This window comes from Myotis nattereri (genome assembly GCF_964212035.1).
Source record: "Myotis nattereri genome assembly, chromosome: 10".
Classification (NCBI taxonomy): Eukaryota; Metazoa; Chordata; class Mammalia; order Chiroptera; family Vespertilionidae; genus Myotis; species Myotis nattereri.
Window position 1 is genome coordinate 74,276,649 of NC_138085.1, and position 20,620 is coordinate 74,297,268.

A 20,620-nucleotide genomic window follows, 5' to 3' on the forward strand; every position below is an offset into this window, starting at 1 on the left:
CTTAGCAACAGTGTGGCAACCGTGGCCTGGCTGCTAGGAGTCCCGCCGCCGCAGTTTTCTGACCCAAGGCCCCGAGGTGCAACTTTCTGGCTCCTGGAGCGCACAGCGGCCGGGCTGCCTGGAGAAGCGAGGGGCTTTCGGACAAACACGTGCTTGTCCCCAGGGCCCCCCCTCCAGGGCCGTGTCTCTGGGGACGCCGCCTTAGGGCGCGCGCGGTAACCCTCGGCACCGGGGCTGCGACCCCGCCCTCCGGCGTCAGCAGGTGCGTGCGGCCGCCGCCCGCCTGGCTCCGCGGGACCTTCGGCGCCCCCTCCCGAGACCGGCAGGACCTTCGGCGCCCCCGCCCCGCGCGGGGTCCGGCCCGACCCACCACGGCTCCGAGGCCGCGGCGCCTGGAGGGTGAGCCCGCGAAGAGAAGGACGTTTCGCGTCGGCGTCTCGGGTCGCCGTGGCAACGACCAGTCCGCGCGGCGCGGAAGCGCACGGAGGACCCGGCCGCCGGCTCCCGAGCCGCAGGCGCTGCCTCCCGACCCCCGTGCAGCTGCGGCGCCGCGGCCCCGTCGGGAGGGGGAGGAACCTGGGAGCCCGACGGGCGGACGCGCGGGGAGTGGGGAGCAGGTCCCGGTTGACGACCCGAGTGGGAAAGTTTCTCGGTGACCGGCAGCTGTCGCCGCCAATAGCGGGCACGTGGCCTCCCGCCCCGCCTGCCCCCGCGTCCGTGGACGGCTGGTTGCCCGCACACCCGCGGGGCCGAGCGCTGGCTCCTGCCCCAGAGCCCGGGGCTTCCGCGCCCGCCCGGCCCCCGCGCTTCCCGAGCTCCTGTGCTTCCTGCGCGTCCCCGCAGCCCACAGCGCAGGTATTAACCGCCGGCCACCGCCCTCAGTCCCGCTCCGGGGACACCTACCCCCCACCCCCTGCACGGGGCGCCTGTCCTCTGCATCCCTCGGAAGGACGAGTGTCTGGATTTGGCCTGATGAGGACCATCCGGGAAGGCTTGGCGCCTCGTGCGGGAAATGTAGCTTAAGCGTGTTTAGTTGCCTGGGGTGTCCACAGGGCCTGATGCTGGTCAGCGAGAAGGGAATGCGAGGACTGTATGTAGCTCGTTTACCTGGTTCAGTGGTTGCCCACCCCAGCAGGCGTTTGTCTTTTGGGTTTTTGTTTGTTGTTTTTTAGTGTATTTTTTATTGATTTCAGAGAGGAAGGGACAGGGAGAGAGAGAGAGAAACATCCATGATGAGAGAGAATCATTGATCAGCTGCCTCCTGCACGCCCCCCACTGGGGATTCAGCAACAACCAGGCATGTGTCCTGACCAGGAATCCAATTGTGACCTCCTGGTTCATAGGCCGGTGCTCGACCACTGAGCCACGCCTGCTGGGCTGTTTTTTGTTTTTTTAATCCCAGATGATTCTGATGCAAACCACTGACATAGCTGGAAAATTATGACTTGTGATTTTCCAAACTCACTGCATCACCTGCTCTGTGTGAACTGTGATTTTCTATGATTCTAGGGTTTTATTTTCCTCTTTGAGTTTTGGTGGACACCAAGTGATAGACTGTCACTTTCACTCCTCCTGCTGATACTAAAACTGTCTGAAGTATCTCGGGGAGATCTGCACTCACAGGCCTTTACAAGGCAAGTCAGAGCGGAGCCTTTAACTGCGGCCTCCCTTTTCCAGCTGCGTGAGCGTAAGCCATTTGCAGGGCTTACTGTCAGACTCCCTCCTGGGCACCACGCATGTGGACAGCACAGCCCATCCACCTCCAGGAGCGGATCGGATCCTGTGCGTAGCATCACCAGGGTTTAGTGTAAGAAAAATGTTTGGGCGTAGAGTTTAAAATAAATTTTTTTTTAAAGTTTGGGAGTAAGAGATTTAAACAGACTTTTCTGTAAAGAGCCACTGTAAACATTGTAGGTTTCCAGGCCATATGGTTTGTGTCAGGACCATAAAACTACCTGCAGCTGTAGTGGGAAGCAGCCATGGCCAATACATGAGAGAATAGGCATGACAATATTCCAATAAAACTGTTTAAATATGTTATTATTTACTTCAGAGAGAGGAAGGGGGAGGGAGGGAGAGAGAAACATCGATGAGAGGAACATCCACCAGCTGCCTCCTACACACCGCCACGGGGGATCCAGCCAGCAACTGGGCATGTGCCCTGACCGGGAATCTAACCTGCAACCCCTTGGTCCCTTGGTGCATGGGGTGGTGCTCAATGAAACTTTATTTATGGACACTGAAATTTTCATTTCTTGTGATTTTTACACACCACATATGATTCTTTTGCTTTCATCCCCCCTGGCCCCCCACTACTTAAAAAAGTAAAAAGCACCAAAACCGGTTTAGCTCGGTGGATAGAGCATCGGCCTGCGGACTGAAGGGTCCCAGGTTCGATTCCGGTCAAGGGCATGTACCTGGGTTGCGGGCACTTCCCCAGTGGCGGGTGTGCAGGAGGCAGCTGGTCGATGTTTCTCTCTCATCGATGTTTCTAACTATCTCTCTCCCTTCCTCTCTGTAAAAAATCAATAAAAATATATTTTTAAAAAAAAGTAAAAAGCATTCTTAGCTTGCAGACATACAAAGACAGGTAGTGGGACCAATGTGGCCAGACTGGCACAGTTCGCTGACGCCCAGACTGTTTAACCTGCAGGTGATGCCCAGTGAGGTCCGGACACGTGTGAATGGATTCGCCACGAACCCTCCGCAAGCCCGAAGGGAAGGACTGCATTTCAAGGAAAAGGACCACGAATGTGTCCGGCAGGTGATTGTCCTCTTTATGCTACGTACTGAAGGTTTGAAGAACCTTAAGCAAAGAATTTGATTTCAGTTTTCTGTTCCTGACTGTACGACAGACTTGGCCCATTACTGCAATGGCAGGGTTTGCAGTGCTTGCGCAGCGGTCTAGTGCCAGGAGAGCTGATGGGAAAGAAAACACTAACAGAGAGCCAGGTTTGGGCAAATGTTCGTTCCTGAATCTCTCAACTAAAGCTGCCTGAACTGCCTCTCTCCTCTACAGTCCACCCTTCATGTTCTCCATCCTCCTTCACACACACACACACACACACACACACACAGGGCCCTAGCTGAGTGGCTCAGTTGGTTGGAGCATCGCCCCATACGCCAAAAAGGTTGTGGCTTCAATCCCCAGTCGGGGCAACTGATCAATGTTCCTCTCTCTCATTCAGTGAGTGTACGTGTGTGTCTTCCTCTGGCTCTCTCTCCCTGCCTCTCTGTCTAAAACAAGTAAAAACATACCCTCAGGTGAGGATAAAAAAACATGACATCAGCCTGTGCTCAAAGCCTCTGGGCTTTGTGTTGCCTATAAGGATTTCAGGAGATGAATGAAATCACACTTCCTGGAAGCCCCAGTTATAACGAGGCACGCGTCCTCCACATTAGAAACGACGTAGCCTCGTTTTACAGACGAGGAAACGGAGGCTAAGAAAGAGAAATAACTCTTCCACAGACAGTCATGCAGCAGGAAACGGAGGTGCTGGGATTCAAGCCCAGAGCTGTCCACTGGGGTAGGGATATATTACAATCAGTTGGGGAACTTGTTCAAAATACCCATGCTGTCCTGACAACAGTCTGAAACGTTGTGAGCAAAGACAACTAAATTAGTGGAACAAAGTCCAAAAACAAATGTATGAACATACGGCAGCCAGGAAATGGTGAAAAACATGGCTGGAGCGTGACTGCTTGTCCTGTGATTAGAATAAGATTTATTCTTACCCAGGAAAACACAGGTGTGGTTGTGGTGAAGACCAATCTGCTTGTATCTTCTGGCGGCGCTGTACCCCAGGGCATGCATCCTAGCATCTGTGCGGAAGCCACAGCGAAGCTGGGTGAGTGTGCCTCCCAGCGCCGGTTTTGTTCCCTATGGGAGTGGCGTCTTCTGACTGCAAGTGACAGAGACCAAGTCAGCTGGGACGGAAAGTCGGACTTGATTGGGAGGAGACTGGAGGTACTTCCAGAACCTCTGGAAGGATGGGTTCCAGCTGAGCCACAGGGAAGGCGGATTCCAGGGACGGTAACGCTGGTGGGACTTCTCCCTGGTCTCTCCTGAGAGGGTCAGGTTTGTTCTCTCCCGTTCCACCGCCTCCTTTCCTGGCTTGTGTCATGGCCAAGCCTCACAGTCTACCTCTTGGTTTCTTTGAAGACCCTGATTTGACCCATCATGGATCATATGGTGTAGCCTTATATCATTCAGCTCGGGTGGGGGGAGGAGGGAGGCAACAGGTTTAAAGGTGTATCTCCCGGGGGCCTCCCTATATAAAGAGACCTTTTACCGAAAAAGAAATTACTGTGGGCCAGGCAGGCAGCTCGTTGGTATCTGCTGCATTCTCCTTCCGTGTCTACACATTTTTGAATAAAGATTTAATATAGAACTGGGAAATTATACCTATGAGAGTGGAGCTTAATAAACGGTATAAATTGAGTTTGTGTTTAGGTTTTTAATGTAAATTGAACTTTCTAAAAATTTTTGGAATCGCATGAACACTCTTTTGAAATAGTAGAAGCCTCTACTTCTACTAGTAAGGAAAGCAGTAGTTCGTTCATTCTTCTGACAAATACTCACTGGTCTACGATGTGTGAGGCACTATCCTAATCCATCAGGAAAGCAGGTGGAGACAGTCTCTGCCTCCGTGCCTCTGCGCGTGCTGTCCCATCTTCCTGAAATGTCCTTTTCTCTTCCTGCCTCTTCACATCCAGTTGGCAAATTCCTAAACACCATTGGAGACCCACGTGAGACGCTGGGCATATCTCCCCGTGCTGTATTTTATGCAGACCTTTATGGTCACTGCCATTATAGTTCTTTGTTTTCCTAGACCGTGAGCCCCTAGAAGGCAAGAACTGGGTTGTAATCACTCCCCTTTCTCTAGTACCTGAGATGGTGTCCAATGTGGAATGGGCGATTAATACGTTTGATGAACAAATAAATGGATGGCCCCTGCCTAACAGAATGAGGGAAGGCTCCGGAGAGCTGAATCTTAAAGGGTTAATTGAGAAATTAGGTGGCATCACAGAAACTATATATTCTTCTTTTTTTTTTAGAGTCTCACATTTTTAATACTCCCATTGTCCTATTGTATATACACATCACACACACAATGACCAGTGGTTCTTAACCAGCAGCAATTTTGCCACCCCCACTCCCACCCCCACCCCCACCCCCCCAGATATCAGGCAATGTTTGGAGGCTTTTCATATTTCTTGACTGGAGTTGGGGGGGCAGTGGGCGGGGCGGGGGGGGGGCGGGAATGGAGACCAAGGATGCTGCTAAACATCCCACAATGCACAGGGCAGTGTTTCACAACAAAGAATTATCTAGTCCAGAATGTCGATAATGCCGAGGTAGTCTATTCGCACAGCTTTTAGCCAGCCCACATCATTTCATCCGGCAGCACCGGCGGGGGTGGGGGTGGGGGGATGGGGGGGGAGGGCGGGGGAGTACTTCCTCGTCCCCAGGAAAGAGGTGGGAGAGCAGAAGTGGTCAGGACCCCAGGACCACGTTTACCTTCCCTTCCCACCCCACCCCCCAACCCCCCACCCCAGGACTCCTCGCTCAGCACCACACTGCCTACCCATCCTACTCGAGATGCCTGGCCACAGGAAGGGCAGGACGCCAGACCCACAGCGCAAAGGGGCTAAAAGCCTGGCCTGGCTGGGAAATGGACCGACGCGGGGTCTGGTTCCCTAGAGAGAGCGAGGCTTTCTCTTCTTTCAGCGAAAGCTGGGAGCAGCATTTCCTGCCAAACCCAGAGAAAAACTAGTTTCCAGAGACTCAAAGGGAAAGGAAATCCTACTTGCTGTCACCAGCTTTGCATTGTAAAGAGGGAAGGAGGAAGCGGAAGAGAGGGAGAGGGTGGGTCCTGGTCTGCCCCACCCCTTGCGCACTGCCCAGCTGCCCAGATCCAGCCCACAGGTCCACAGATTGCTGCCAAGCAGTCCCAGGGCTCCGGGCTCGGCTCTAAGGACCCACAGAGATCACAGGACCACGCAGTGCTGCCTGGAGCCGCCGAGAGTTCTGAGTAGGTAACCCACGGGCGCCGGGCCAGTGACCGGCCGGCCGGGCGGGATGGAGATGGGGAGGGGGTGAGTTTGTCCAACTCCGAGGGAGTGGAATTTGCCTCGTGCTCTGCATCTTCCACCCGGTTAGACCATCCCTACTTCATCCACGCTGTCCCAGGGGGTGTCCTCTGTGTGGGGCCCGTCTGGATCAGCTGGGCCCTCAGAGGAAGGGGGGGAAGAGGAGGGAGGGGGGCAGACCTCTCGGAGATGGACGAGGGGCCTGCCGCTTGGGCGTGGGCGCTGCGCTCCTGTTACCCCACCGAGGGGGTCCGTTTGCCTGTGCGCCATAAAGTCCAGTGAGACACGACAGGAGTGTGCAGCCAGGAAAGTACGGATTCATTAAGGAGATGGCACCATGCCCAGACCCACAGGTAGTTCATGCTCAAACCTGGCTCTCAGCAGGTTTCCAGGGGATGATTAGGAGAAAAACCATCAGTCATGGTGAGAATGGAGTTTGGGTCCTGCTAGGGGACTGATCCCTGATGGGTCCGTGCTGGGGGAACTGATCATTGCATCTGGTCCTGGTGTCAGCCTTGAAGGTGCCCTGTCCAATTTCGCAAGGGTTTGTTCTTTATGTGAGCACTGCATCCGGTCCTGATGGGTGAGTCAGGCACTAGGTGAGACCAGTTTGAGTCAAAGCTAAAAATTAAAAAAATTAAAGGCCAGATTAAAGAAAATAAGGTCTCTGGACACGTACATCAGTGACACGCTGGGTGGGGATTCCAACTCGCAGGGAGTGGAATTTGCCCCGAGCTCTTGAGTATTTTCCTGCTCCGCAGCAGCCACCTGTGAGGCCATGGCTACTTCATCCACCCTGTCCCAGGGCCGGCCCACAGGGGCCCTGCATGGGCTTGGACGCTGCATTCCTGGCATCAGACTGAAGGGGTCCATTTGCCTGCACGTGTCAAAGCCCAATAAGACACAAACAGGAGTTTGCGGCCAAGAAAGTAAGGATGTGTGAAGGAGATGGTGCCATTCACGGAGTCCCAGGTAGCTCATGCTCAAAGACCTGGCTCCCGTGGCTCCCAGGGGGTGGGGCAAAAGTAGGTTGTGAGTAAGTGAGACAGAGTTTGTTCTTGCGTTATTATTTAATTATTGTATTACTTTCCATATGAACTATAAGCCTACCTTTGCCCCACCCGAAGCCTACTTTTGCCCCACCCTGTATAGGACAGAAATCCTTAGTCATGGTGACCAATGGAGTTCGGGTCCCGGTCTCCACTGCTTGGTCAGTGCTAGGGTAGCGGGTATTTATCACTGCAGCTGGGCCCGATATCAGCCTTGGAGTTGCTCTGTTCATTATTGAAAGTGATTGTGCTGGGGGATTGTTCCACTTTCCTGTGTCCAAAGCTAGAACACCCTGAGGCCACGATTTTATGTTACCTCTGCCTCAGTAGTCACAGACCCAGGACCTTGCTCCTAAGACGCCTAGTTGTTAAGCAGAACGCCTTTGTCCTGGTGGCTTAAAGATTCAGCAAAGAAAAAAAAAAAAAGATTCAGCAAAGGAGAGGTTGGTGGGTGAGTCAGGGCACTAGGTTAGGCCAGTTTGAATCAAAGCTAAAAAATAAAACTAAGAGGCCAGATTAAAGAAAATAAGGTTTCTGCCCTAACTCCTGGAAAGCCCTCATGAAGCTCCCTGCCTCGCTGTGCTCTGTGTCCCCAGGAAACATGTTAGCCGTGCACTTTGACCAGCCGGGAGGACCAGAAAACCTCTACCTGAAGGAGGTGGCCAAGCCAAGCCCAGGAGAGGGAGAAGTCCTCCTGAAGGTGGCAGCCAGTGCCCTGAACCGGGCGGACATTCTCCAGGTACTCAGGGGCCAGGGCAGGACTCCAGAGCCTTCCATAAACATTCAGACAGATAAGGAGCAACCTAGGGCACTGCCAGCGACGCTCATGGTGAGGTTATGCTGGGGGTGCTGAGTCCTAGAACCATATACTCCCCTTTGTTTACACAGAATGCAGGGATACAGTATTTGCAAAGCAGAATTCACCCTGCGTTAATCCGTAGTCTGCTCAGGCTTCCAGAGAGGGAGAAGGGATTTACAGTTTGTTGAGCAGCGGTGTATGGTAGACCATGGTCTATTCATTTACTCCACAGGCAACCCGGTTTACCATTTGTACTCTACAGGTAAAGAAACGGAGGGTCTGAGAGGTTAATTATCCAAGGCCACAACATTAACAATCCCGGGAGCCGTGATTAAAATTGAGGTCTTTGTGGCTCCAAAGTCTGCTCTCTTTCCATTTTGAGGGCCCCGGAGTGGGCCGGGAGCAGCACCCAGAATTTCTGTCTGTCTGCTATTTGAAGAGCTGGATTGGTAGGGGTATTTGAGAAATGTACACCAAAATCACCTGGGGCTTTTTTCCTAAATAAATGTGACTGGCACCCAGGCATGTGTACTTAGAAAAAGCTCCTCGGATGGAACACTCCTTGTTCAGTCCCTCTGGCCCACAGCCCTGGTCAGAGGCTTCTGAGGGTCCCAGTAAGTCCTGGCACTTGATATACGAGAACTGTCACTTAGGTGTCATGGTTTTGGTCCTAGTCCTGCTACTAAACTTACTTTGCAAACTTAGACAAGGCATTTCCCTGCCTAGGCCTCAGTTTCTCCATTTGTAAAACAGGGTTTAGGTGAGAGAAAAAGCTAAGGGTCTTACTAATGTGACATCCACTGATTATGTGACCTACTGTCTCTTATTTGTATGAAACAAATGATCTCTCCTCTTCTTTCCTACATTAAAAAACAAACACCTCGCCCTAGCTGGTTTGGCTCAGTGGATAGAGCATCAGCCTGCGGACTGAAGGGTCCTGGGTTTGATTCCAGCCAAAGGCACATGCCTGGGTTGTGGGCTTTATCCCTAGTGGGGGATGTGTAGGAGGCAGCCGATCAATGATTCTCTCTCATCATTGATGTTTCTACCTCTCTTTCCCTCTCCCTTCCTCTATGAAATCAATAAAGATATATTTTAAAAAAACACACACACCTCACCCTAACCGGTTTGGCTCAGTGGATAGAGCATTAGCCTGCAGACTCAAGGGTCCCAGGTTCAATTCCCGTCAAGGGCATGTACCTTGGTTGCGGGCACATACCCAGTGGGGAGTGTGCAGGAGGCAGCTGAATCGATGTTTCTCTCTCATCGATGTTTCTAACTCTCTATCCCTCTCCTTTTCTCTCTGTAAAAAAAAAAAAAATCAATATATTTAAAAACAAAAACAAAAAAACCCTAACTTTAGCCTGAATTTTCTATCAGAAAATAAAAGGGGATGGCTATTGGAAGAGGGCAAGGATGGTGACACCGATTTCTGATCATGCTCACCACTTAGTTCGATCCTCTCTCTGCAGAGACAAGGTCAATATGCACCACCCCCAGGAGCCAGCAGCATTTTGGGAATCGAGGCATCTGGACATGTGGCAGAGCTGGGGCCTGGCTGCCAGGGGCACTGGAAGATCGGGGACCCAGCCATGGCTCTGCTGCCTGGCGGGGGTCAGGCTCAATATGCCACTGTCTCTGAAGGGCTCCTCATGCCCATCCCAGCAGGACTGACTCTACCCCAGGCTGCAGCCATCCCAGAGGCCTGGCTCACCGCCTTCCAGCTGTTACATTTCGTGGGTGAGGAGCTCCCCCCTCCCATCCCCTCTCCATGCTCTTACTCCATGCAAATGTGTTCAATTCCTTCCTGACTGAGCCACCTCAAAACCCAGTAGTCCTCCATGGCAGCTTTGTCCTGTCCTGGCCACTGAGCCACACCCAAGCCCAGCATCTCACCCTACTGTATCACCTGCAGGGTCAGGTCCTCATACCATGTGAGCAGTGGCTCAAGAGTTGAGGCTGAAAATCACGGTTATCAGATAGAAGGCCTGAATAGCACTGGATGTGCGCATCGTCACACCGTTGACCCACCAGTCCCCCCAGCTTCTCAAAGTCGTGCTGAGCTTCTCTCTGGGAGCCCTAGTGCCGCAGAAGGAGCCATTCAGTCGACTCTTACTCCTCCCCAGTCCCATTGAGGCCAGCCAAAGGTCATGTGAGGGAGCCCGAGAGGACTCCTTTAGGGGCTCAGTGTAACTAGGAAGACAAAACGTGCACAAGAATTAGACAACCGTAGAGCTCAGAAGGGTGGCTCTACCTGCAACTACAAAGCTTGAGATGGGAAAAGTTGGTGTGGGCAAAGGTGGTCAGGGAGGGCTTTCCGGAAGAGAAGGGTGGCTAGAGTTGTGATGGACAGAAGACAGCCACAGTGACCCAAGACAGGGTGTCTTTTACTTTCTTCGAAAGAAAAGTGAGATTGGCTGCTCTGCTCAGACGTGAAGGATGACAATTATCACTTGTGAAAAACGAGGCTGGGACTAGATTGTGGTGGCGTTGAATTGCAGGCTGTATGGACGTGATACAAAAGTCAACTGAGAGCCACATTACATTCTGGGGACAACGTGACATAATGAGAACCCCATTTTAGGAGGAGCCCGGTGGCTGGTGGGCAGTGCCTGGGTTAGTGAGATCAGCTGGAGGCCAATTTCAGACTGAAGAGGGACCGGCCTCTGGAGGTGACAGTGGGAATGGTGGTTACTCTCACTCATTCGGGTATAGGTCAGAGATGTGCGTTTTGATGTTATTTTGGGGATGGGGCTGCTAATAACTTGCAAAAAGGTGATTTCCACTTTGACCAGAGGCGGTAGGAAGAAAGAACTATTAATATGTTTTCCAAAGAAAGCAGGCGTTTGGCATTTGGTGGTCTTTGGGCCGGGTGAGCATGGTAGGAGACGCCTATGTGGACAACGGGTAGCAGTTGCAAAGTAAAGAGAATGGTCCCTGTACTTTCTGTCACAGGAAATGTTCAGGCCGGAGACTCCGTGCTAATCCATGCAGGAGCAAGCGGGGTGGGCACAGCTGCCATCCAACTCGCCCGGATAGCTGGAGCTATTCCTCTGGTCACAATTGGCTCCCAGGACAAGCTTCAAATGGCAGAAAAACTTGGAGCAGCTGCTGGATTCAATTACAAAGAAGAGGATTTTTCTGAAGCAACAATGAAATTCACCAAAGGTAAACAAGAGCTTCTGCAGCTCAGCAGGAATATCAGAAGTGATGAAATGAAACCCTCGCCAGCCTCAAGGCCGGTGCTCTAGATCTGACTGGCCTCCGCTAAATGCATGACAGCTGCCCTGGCCAAGTTCTGGTACTCTAGTGTTGGACCTTTGAAGATAGGCAGGCAATATTTAGGATGAAGTCAGTTCCCATGTGTACCCTTGTGATCTGATTCTTACACGTTTTAGAAACTGGATAATCAGGCAGAGTTGGCCCAGAATGACCCAGGACCTCTTATTCCCAACCAGCCAGGACACAGTGAGTTGAGAGGCGACACGGGGCAGAGACCAGTTGGGAGGTGGTCATAGTGGGTAGTGTTGCGAAGGTAGTTTCCTAAATGGATGAGCCTCTGTGCCCCAAAGCCAAATCTGAATATTTTGGGCACTTCCCTTTCCATATGAGTGAAAAAGGAGAGATGACACCAAAGCTACAATTCAAACAACCCAGTACAGAGGCTTCTTAACTCAGGTGTGAACTACCAGCCTGCCCTATAGGCTGGAGTGGACTTCTCCGGTTCTGTTCTCACTCATGCCCAGGTGCCAGTGGGTTTTCTACTTATGTGGGGGTTGGGGAAGATGCCAGAGCATGGTGTTGTCCCATGTCCCTCTTGCTGTGGCTAGAGATCCTAAGAGATGAACGATTTCAAGCACAGATGGCAGAGTTCAGCTACCTAAACTCCACTTACAACAACGTTTCTATAAGCAGTGTTTCCTGTTCCAGTTTATAGATTTACCACTTGCGCCTGTATTTATTTATAGCCATACATCCACAAATATACTCTGGGAATATTATTCTGCATCGAGCTTTCTGTGTCTGACTAGCATAAATTGTGTTTCCTGTGGAAGGTGCTGGAGTCAACCTTATTCTAGACTGCATAGGAGGATCCTACTGGGAGAAAAACGTCGACTGCCTGGCTCTGGATGGCCGCTGGGTTCTCTATGGCCTGATGGGGGGAGCTGACGTCAGCGGGCCCCTGTTTTCAAAACTGCTTTTTAAACGAGGAAATCTGGTCACCAGTCTGCTGAGATCGAGGGACAAAAAGGTGAGTGATGAGCGAAAACTGTTACCCAGAGAAATGTGCTTCATTTTCATAACCCCAGCGAAGGGAAGATTTGGCACATCTCAAGTTAGGGAGCCTGTGCAGAAACCTGCCCCTCTGTGGATAAACAGTTAACCCAGTTTCACAGAAATAATTAAAATTGGTCCATAGAAGCCTCAACAGCTTAGAAAGGGGGTAGAAAACACTTCATATATGAGACCTGGGGAGTCTTTCTAGCAATGAACAAAGCCTTGACCATACTTTTAAGGAAATACTTTTATTTTATTTTTTATTTTTTTAAATATATTTTATTGACTTTTTACAGAGAGGAAGGGAGAGAGACAGAGAGTCAGAAACATCGATGAGAGAGAAACATCGATCAGCTGCCTCCTGCACATCTCCTACTGGGGATATGCCCGCAACCCAGGTACATGCCCCTGACCGGAATCAAACCTGGGACCCTTCAGTCCGCAGGCCGACGCTCTATCCACTGAGCCAAACCGGTTTCGGCAGGAAATACTTTTAAAAACAGTTCCAAGACTGTTTTGCAAGGCAGAACTGTTCTGTTTGCTGAGAAAGCCTCTTAGATAAGTAACCCTCCACCTCAGCCTGAAATCTCCACGTGCCAGCTTTGGGAATGTCTCCCAGCATAAGGTTTCACATCGCTGGGGGACAGCAGAGCTGAAACATCCCTTTTGAGCTGAGCCTATGTAAGACCTGTCTGTGGCTGCTTCCCACTTGAAATCTGTATTTTAAAAGTCCTCAGGGGGTCAGTGACACTTATATTTTACTCCAGGCTGCAGCCCTTACCTGGTCACCCATTTGGGGGCATGCACATACATGCTGGTAACGGAGGGGTTAGGTACCCCTGTGTGCTTTTGCAAATGGGTCCGCTTTTCAGAGAGACCACAAAGGCTAAGCAAGATGGGGGGTAGCAAGGTCAGGCTCTGTCCAGGCTGATGGTCTCCTTTTCCGTATCTTACTTAGTACAAGCAAATGCTGGTGAAGGCTTTTACGGAGCAAATTGTGCCCCATTTCTCCATGGAGGGCCCCCAACGTCTACTGCCGGTTCTGGACAGAGTCTACCCTGTGGCTGAAATCCAAGAGGCCCACAAGTACATGGAGAGCAATAAGCACATGGGCAAAATCGTCCTGGAGCTGCCACAGTGAAGGAGGAGGGGGCACTAGAGCCAGCGGCTACTCCACGCCCACCTGTAGCCCACTGGGCCTTCCCGGCCTCAGCAACTGATCTGTGTAAAGCTGGTCTAAGGAAATAAAGAGTAAAGGGAGGCTGGCTCACTGTGTGTGGTCGTGAGTGCGGATGGAGGCCAACGGGGCGGAGACGAGGTGGGAGAAGGGGTGGGTGGGGTGGGGAGGAGGTGGGAGAAGGGGAAGGCGGAGCGGGGAGGAGGTGGGAGACAGGGCAAGCATTGCGGCAGGGATTAGAGGAGAGGCCAGGTCAGCAGACGCTCAGCTCCAGGAGCTGCGCCAGGGTTCCGAATGCGGAGACAGAACCCTGTAGCACTGCCAGGGGCCTGGGACCCACACACACCCCCGCCCCCCCAACGCCGCACGCCCTGCAGCCAGGTAATTCAGTCCAGCCCGCCCCCTGCCGGAAGCCGATCCATCCTTGCTGCTTGACACAGTCGCTGCAGGGAAGAAACATATGCACAGCATATGTTTCAAGGGACCTGGCGTATATGGCATACTGTTCTTAATATGTTTGCTCCCCTTCTTGGCACTATGTGTTTTAACCAAGGTCACCTCTCCGAGAAAGGTTGTTTCCCCAGGTAGGGATTTTCCCCTGAAGTTAGGGAGGGAATAAAACCCCTTAACTAAATGCCAGTCGGGTAGTTAATCACTTTAACTACGAACAATCATGCTTAAGCTACATAATCTTTACTCCCTGGAATGGAGATAAGAAACTCCCTAACCTTTGGAATAGAAATTGACAGGATTAAAATCAACTGGTATAAATACAGATGTAACAAGACAATAAAACACAGAACCTGGCTGGAGACCCTGGCGAGGGGACCTGGCTAGGCTGCTGATCAACTGAACGCTGCCTCCATGTCATTCCTTCTTCGCCGACTCCGTCCACACCTTTGGGAACCCCTGGACCTGCTGGGGCTGGACCCCAACAGCCCCCTTCCAGAACGCGCCTGCGAACAGCCCTAGCTGTAGTCACTCTCCTCAGGTCCCGCCCCCTCCGCCAACTTCCTCCGCTCAGGGCCGTCCTGACAGGAACACCGCCCCTTCTGAAGCCAGGCCCCTCCCCCTTCAGTGCGTTTCCTGGAAGCGCCTCGGGCCCTCGCCTTTCAACCTTCCGGCCTCCTTGCCAACTCGGGCTTGTTTTGCCCGGAGTCTTTTCGAAAGGGGACACTGCGTCAGCACGTCTGCGCGTGAGACGGCGGTGTTCCTGCGCGTCATAGCCGCTTCCGGCGGAGCCTGAGTGTTATGTCCCGCGTCTGAGGCCGTGTTGAGCTGGAAGCTGAGCGAGCTGCAGAGGAATAAGGGGAATTCTAGTATTTGCCGCGGTAACCTCATCAGCCCGCCAAGATGGCGATGCAAGCGGCCAAGAGAGCGAACGTAAGTAACGGGGATGTCTGCCGAGGAGGGGAGGACTCGCTGTGGACTCGCGGCGGCGTGGATCAGGGCATTCCCGGCCCTTGTCCGTCCCCAGGGCGGGGAAGCCAGACGTTACCGTGCTGTCGGAGGGGAGTTCAGCCTGGCCTGCTCCTCGAGCCGCATCCGCGCCCCGACCCCTGTGGGGCGTTTTCCTTCCGTCCCTTCCTAGTGTCAGCGATAGCGTTAGCCCGACCGCCTTTGTAGCTTCGCCGTCAGCCTGGCGTCAGCATCTTCCCGACCTAAAGGCCAATAGCACAGATCAGTCCCCAGTAAATAACCTAATGGCCAGCAGGCGACGAGAGCCTGAGAGTCTTCTCATCACGGAGCTCTTTGGACCCTTCATGGGTTTTTTAATTTAATTTTTTACGTATTTCATTGATTTTGGGGAGGGGGAGGAGCGGGGGAGAGAAAGAAACATGGACTTGTTGTTCCACTTACCTATGCTGCCCTGTTTGAAACTTGTATGTGCCCCGACCGGAGGCAGAACCCGCGATCTTACCTCGGGGTTTGGGGATGACGCTGTAACCAGCCAAGCTACCCGGCTGGGCGGATCCTTCCCGTTTTAATTCAACAACATTTTTGAGCAGCTACAATGTACCAGACTTGCGAGATAGGAGACAATTCATCCGTTACAGTAACTGAAAAGCTACCAGGTGCGAGACGCAAGTCTAGGTATTGGAGATGCACAGTGAAAAAAACAAAAAGCCTGGCTGCTTGCGTCCTTACGTGAGAGAGGGGGGCGTTATGGAACCCTAAAAAAAAAAAAATCCCCAAAAAGTGTTCAACTCTAAGGTGCTGAAAGGTATAGTAAGATGAGGGCAGGTAATGGAGTCTTTGGGTGACTCGGATGATTTTCACTTCCGCGGGTGAAAACAGTAGTGGGGGGATGTCATCGAGGATGGAGGTTAAGAAAGGGGAGGCAGTTCCTTCCACAGGTCTGCATGTGGGCAGGGCGAAGGTGAGTTAGGTGGTGGCTGGCTTTCCCTCTTTGAGATGTGTGCGTACGGTGTCTGTACGCCAGTGGGGACGAGGCTCTGGTAAGTGGGAGAAACGGATGGTGTAGGAGGAAGATGGGTTAGGTTCAGGCGGTTTGTTGTGCATGAGGGGTTGGCATGGCACTGAGAGGGAAAGTGGGTGCATATGGATGAAGGTAGGTCGGCAGGTTTGGTAAGGTGAATATAAAGTGTTTACCATTTGGTCATGCCTATTTTTCCCCAGTAAGCAAGAGCCCCGGCCCTCTCAGGACGGGCAGGGAGGAGAGTGCCCCGCCCAGCTCAGACACTAGAGGGGGTGGCGCTGGTGAGTGGGAGGAGAGAAGAGAGTGATTTAGTGGCCTGCAGTCGGAGAAAGCAGATTTACTAGGGGAGTCTATGTGATGGACAGTGTTGATCATCTGTTTGAACTTATCCTTGAATCTTAAAATCTAAACGTTATTGTACTTATTTGTTTACCATTCGTCACCGCTACTAGATTGAGGGCAGGGAATAGGTATATTATTCTTGGATTTATACAGCACAGCTTAGTGCCTGACATAGTTGCCAATTTAATAAGTAGTGAGCAAATTAATGACTGTTACGTAACTGTTCATAAGGAGCACAGAATCTGGTGGGGCACACACATTTGAGAGTCATCCACTCAATGTGGAAATCCTGTGTGTGGTGAAGAGACTGTGTAGAGTTTGGGGGGGGGGGTACATGAAGGGTCAAGACAAGAAGTCTAAAGATAAAACTCTGTGGAAGAGCATATTTTAATGGCAAAAAAGACTGAGAAGAACTAACTAGCCAGAGAGTTAGGAGAAAGCCAAGGAAATAGTATCAAGCAGGTCATAGTCAATAGTGCCAGAGGCTCAGAGAAGTTAAGTATGTGAATTGGACGCTGCAAGTAAAAAGTGTTAGTGAGTAAAAGCACTTCCATCAGCGTTTTGGGTTGGAAGCTACACGGTGGTACACTGGTGAGTATCAGTGAAGTAGAGTATGAGGCAGTAACTGTAGAATTCCTCTTTCCAGATGCTTGACTGAAGAAGAAAAAGAGAGCAAGATAGAATAATAGAGAGCTACTAAGTCTGGGGAATGCAGAAACCTTGTCTTCCTTCCTTCGCTGTGTAACCCTAATACTACTAGCCTGGTGTATATGTAAAGAAGGTGCTCAGTAGCCCTAGCCAGTTTGGCTCAGTGGATAGAGTGTTGGCCGGCGGACTTAAGGGTCCCGGGTTCGACTCTGGCAAGGGCACATGCCTGGGTTGCAGGCTGATTCTCCAGGGGGGGCCATGCAGGAGGCAGCCAATCAGTGATTCTCTCATCATTGATGTGTCTATCTCTCTCTCCCTCTACCTTCCTCTCTGAGATCAATAAAAAACTTATTTCTTTTAAAAAAAGAAGGTGCTTAGTAAATATTTTTGAATGAATGAAAAAGAAGCCAAATAAGTATTTTGTTTTCTGTCGTGATGGCAGTACATAAGCAAACTGCTCACCTGAGGAATAAAAACCAGTCGTATTGGAAATCAAATCTAAATAAATGATAAAGGCATTGACTGAAAGTCTGGGTTTTGTAGTAGCCCCTTATTCCTACTAATAGACTTCCCTATAATCAGTGCCCAGTTGCTTTTCCAAAGAGTATGCCATTTTCAGTATAGCAGATTATAATTTTTAGTCTTGGCTTTTTTTGTTTATTATTTTTTATTATGAGAATTTCTTCTTCGCTATGAGAGTTTTTTTAAATGGTAGCATTCTCCTAATTATAATGACAATACATGTTTCTCATTTCAGATTCGACTTCCACCTGAAGTAAATCGGATTTTGTATATAAGAAATTTGCCTTACAAAATCACAGCTGAAGAAATGTATGATATATTTGGGAAATATGGACCTATTCGTCAAATCAGAGTGTGAGTTTACTGAAACTTTCAAAATGTTGTTTAAATAAAATGATTCCGTAATCTATAACCTTGGAATTATAGCTGACAAGGGGGCCTGAGAGCCTCCGAGGCTAATTGAAGTCAGGGAGATGAGATTTTTTTCCTTTTTTTGTTTGTTTGTTGTTTGCAAGGGGGAAATACCTGCCGAGGCCCTTATGATCCAGCTCAATGAGAGCCAACTAATTGTGAAGTTACTGAGAGCATGAATAGTTTGAGGGGTCTGGAAGGGAAGGAAGAACTAACATTTATTGTACACCTGCTATTTATAAAGTCAAAAACTATGCTGTAATATGCATTAACTCTAATTTTTCCAACAATCTTCACTGTCTCTTTTACTGACTGCAGAATTTCTGAATAAACTGAGTAAAGGGATATAAAAGTAACTGAGCCCTAACCGGTTTGGCTCAGTGGATAGAGCGTTGGCCTGTGGACTGAAGGGTCCCAGGTTCGATTCCGGTCAAGGGCATGCACCTTGGTTGCGGGCACATCCCCAGTAGGGAGTGTGCAGGAGGCAGCTGATCGATGTTTCTCTCATCAATGTTTCAAACTCTCTATCCCTCTCCTTTCCTCTCTGTAAAAAATCAATAAAATATATATTAAAAAATAAAATAAAAAAAAATAAAAGTAACTGAGGAAAATGATTTTTTTTTTCAACTACAGCTTCCTGTGGAAGATTTAAAAGTATAGGGAACCCTTTCACTGATCTGCTCTTTAAATTAAAATAAATATTTTTTTAAATAACTATTTTTTTTAAAGAAAAACGCCACTCAGACATGACTAATAGGAGCCATCACTCCTCAATACTGTACTTTCCAGTGTAAGACTGAAAATTGGTTCTTAGTGTGAGAAGTAGGAAAGACTAGAACATGAAGATTATGACAAAGTTTCAAACTAGTTTTTTGCTGTTATTGGTTTAGCAGCTATATTAGTATTTTTTTTTAAGTATTCTTGACGTAACAGTAAGTTTAACCTATAGCTATTTCACTTAAAAACCAAAATTACCTGATTCAAGAAATTACAGGATTATCCAGCATACCCTTCCATAAGGTTTATTTCCTCTAATGGTTTTCAGGTAAATATGTGTTTAATTAAGTCTGATTCAACTCTGCAGGGGGAACACACCTGAAACTAGAGGAACAGCTTATGTGGTCTATGAGGACATCTTTGATGCCAAGAATGCATGTGATCACCTGTCCGGATTCAATGTTTGTAACAGATACCTCGTGGTTTTGTACTATAATGCCAACAGGGTAAGTATAGCACAGTTCTCATCATGGGAGCCCACATAGGAATTCCTGCAGAACTGCCCCCTTAGGGGAGATGGGTACTCTGAGCTCCTTTCTGGCTGGTGCTATTAGTGGGATTCATTTGACTATAGATTGGTAACTTTGGCACTTACCGCATTTTCAGGCATTTCAGAAGATGGACACAAAGAAGAAGGAAGAACAGTTGAAACTTCTCAAGGAGAAATATGGCATCAATACAGATCCACCCAAGTAAACTTTTTCTGCATTTTTATTTTGGACTGAAAACCCATGAATCACCACCCTACCCTTTTTGGATTTTTAATTAATACTGAGTATTGCAGTTTCTTGAGGTTCAGAATTTCGTTTCTGAAACCTTGATACATATTAGAATATATTGTTAGTAAAGTTGCAGCTTTTTGTAAAACATGTCAGTGTTTTCTCTTGAGTTTTCCCATCCTGTTTGATACTGGGGGTGGGGGTTAGGGGAATAGCAGTTGAACCATCTCAAGAATTCTATGGGGGTGCGTGATCCTAGGGACTGAGCTTCTTGAGCAGAGAGCTTTTTGTGTTCTTAATTCCTCCAGTGTGCAGTCCAGAGCTTAGCCATCAGGGAACTTGCGAGAGGGTCGTCATTTATTGAATGGCTATTAATGAAATCTTCATAATAACTCAGTGAAGGTAGTATCTCCATTTTGCAGATAAGAAAATCAAAGCTGATCATGTTGGTTGAATGAATAAAAAGCTGACATTAAGAAGTTGCTGTAACATCAACCAGTTATTAACCATGCCAGTACATGTGAATAATACTTTACAGTTAACCAAAAGACCTTTGTTGATATGGGTACCCTGTGTTTAGAACAGAGTTCTATTCTAGAAATGGCCAAACAACAGCACATTGTTAGAAATTGAGAGCAAGCAGCTTAAGTAGTGTTGGTTGTTTCATGTGTTAGATTTTATTAATGTAGTCTTTCTGTTTAGTTAATAAGTGTCTGTGTATATTTTGGACTTTAGTTTATAGTATATCTTTGCTATATAAAAATATGTGATGCTTATCCTTATAATCATGAGTTCTCGTGGCATGGAAATAGTATAGTTATTACCATATTCATCATAGTCTGGCAGCCTGGAGGAGTTAGCTATAATTTTCTTTTGATAGTTTAGGCATGAGCCAAATGGAAAAACATGGGCTAATTGTATATATATAAATATAAAACTATAACCCAAAACCAACTTGAAGGGTACAAGGACTAAATCATTTAACTGGACAAAGAGCAGCTATTCTACTTTTAAACGCACTTAGCTTTGAAATCTATCATTACTTTAAGAAAACAGGCTATTATATCTTTTGTACTATCTTCTCAAAGCCTACTATTGAAAATGAAGAAATAATTGTCTTCTTATTATGTCTGAGTGCTTTTTGAAAGCACTGTAAGAGATATTTCTAAGGACAGGCATGACAAAGGAGCCACAGCTGTAATTTTCTTATGAATCCTTTTGTGAATTCCATATCAATTATTGTAATGCACGATGTGCCTTTAGGTATTTACAAGTGTAAAAATAATTTTCTAAAAGACATTTTTGTACAGGGAAAACAAATTAGACTTACAGTATGATGTGTCTAAGTGGCAGACTGGCTTGCCA

At 49.2% G+C, this 20,620-nt stretch overlaps 2 protein-coding genes across 3 annotated transcripts; both read left to right on the forward strand.

The window, feature by feature from the left end:
* Positions 1-5,316: 5,316 nt before the first annotated feature.
* Positions 5,317-13,488, forward strand: TP53I3 (tumor protein p53 inducible protein 3). Of its 2 annotated transcripts, none has more exons than XM_081100616.1 (6): positions 5,317-6,035; positions 7,739-7,881; positions 9,414-9,681; positions 10,897-11,109; positions 11,997-12,193; positions 13,178-13,488. In XM_081100616.1, exons 2-6 carry the CDS (start codon positions 7,744-7,746, stop codon positions 13,358-13,360), a joined length of 999 nt encoding a protein of 332 aa, XP_080956742.1. In that variant the 5' UTR covers positions 5,317-6,035; positions 7,739-7,743; the 3' UTR covers positions 13,361-13,488. The 2 variants fall into 2 exon arrangements, with proteins under 2 accessions (XP_080956742.1, XP_080956743.1); XM_081100617.1 differs by having other exon boundaries at positions 5,928-6,039.
* A 1,083-nt stretch (positions 13,489-14,571) lies between these two features.
* SF3B6 (splicing factor 3b subunit 6) lies at positions 14,572-19,405 on the forward strand. The gene is made up of 4 exons (XM_081100771.1): positions 14,572-14,779; positions 17,584-17,702; positions 18,844-18,982; positions 19,143-19,405. Exons 1-4 carry the CDS (start codon positions 14,750-14,752, stop codon positions 19,230-19,232), a joined length of 378 nt encoding a protein of 125 aa, XP_080956897.1. The 5' UTR covers positions 14,572-14,749; the 3' UTR covers positions 19,233-19,405.
* Positions 19,406-20,620: the final 1,215 nt, after the last annotated feature.

Excerpts from the sequence above, each read along its gene's own strand:
- TP53I3 (XM_081100616.1), top strand. The coding sequence starts at position 7,744 with ATGTTAGCCGTGCACTTTGACCAGCCGGGAGGACCAGAAAACCTCTAC. Across the intron at positions 9,682-10,896 it reads CCAGCTGTTACATTTCGTGG|GAAATGTTCAGGCCGGAGAC; the intron begins GTGAGGAGCTCC and ends TTTCTGTCACAG. Across the intron at positions 11,110-11,996 it reads AACAATGAAATTCACCAAAG|GTGCTGGAGTCAACCTTATT; the intron begins GTAAACAAGAGC and ends TTCCTGTGGAAG.
- SF3B6 (XM_081100771.1), top strand. The coding sequence starts at position 14,750 with ATGGCGATGCAAGCGGCCAAGAGAGCGAAC. Across the intron at positions 14,780-17,583 it reads AAGCGGCCAAGAGAGCGAAC|ATTCGACTTCCACCTGAAGT; the intron begins GTAAGTAACGGG and ends TTCTCATTTCAG. Across the intron at positions 18,983-19,142 it reads TGTACTATAATGCCAACAGG|GCATTTCAGAAGATGGACAC; the intron begins GTAAGTATAGCA and ends CCGCATTTTCAG.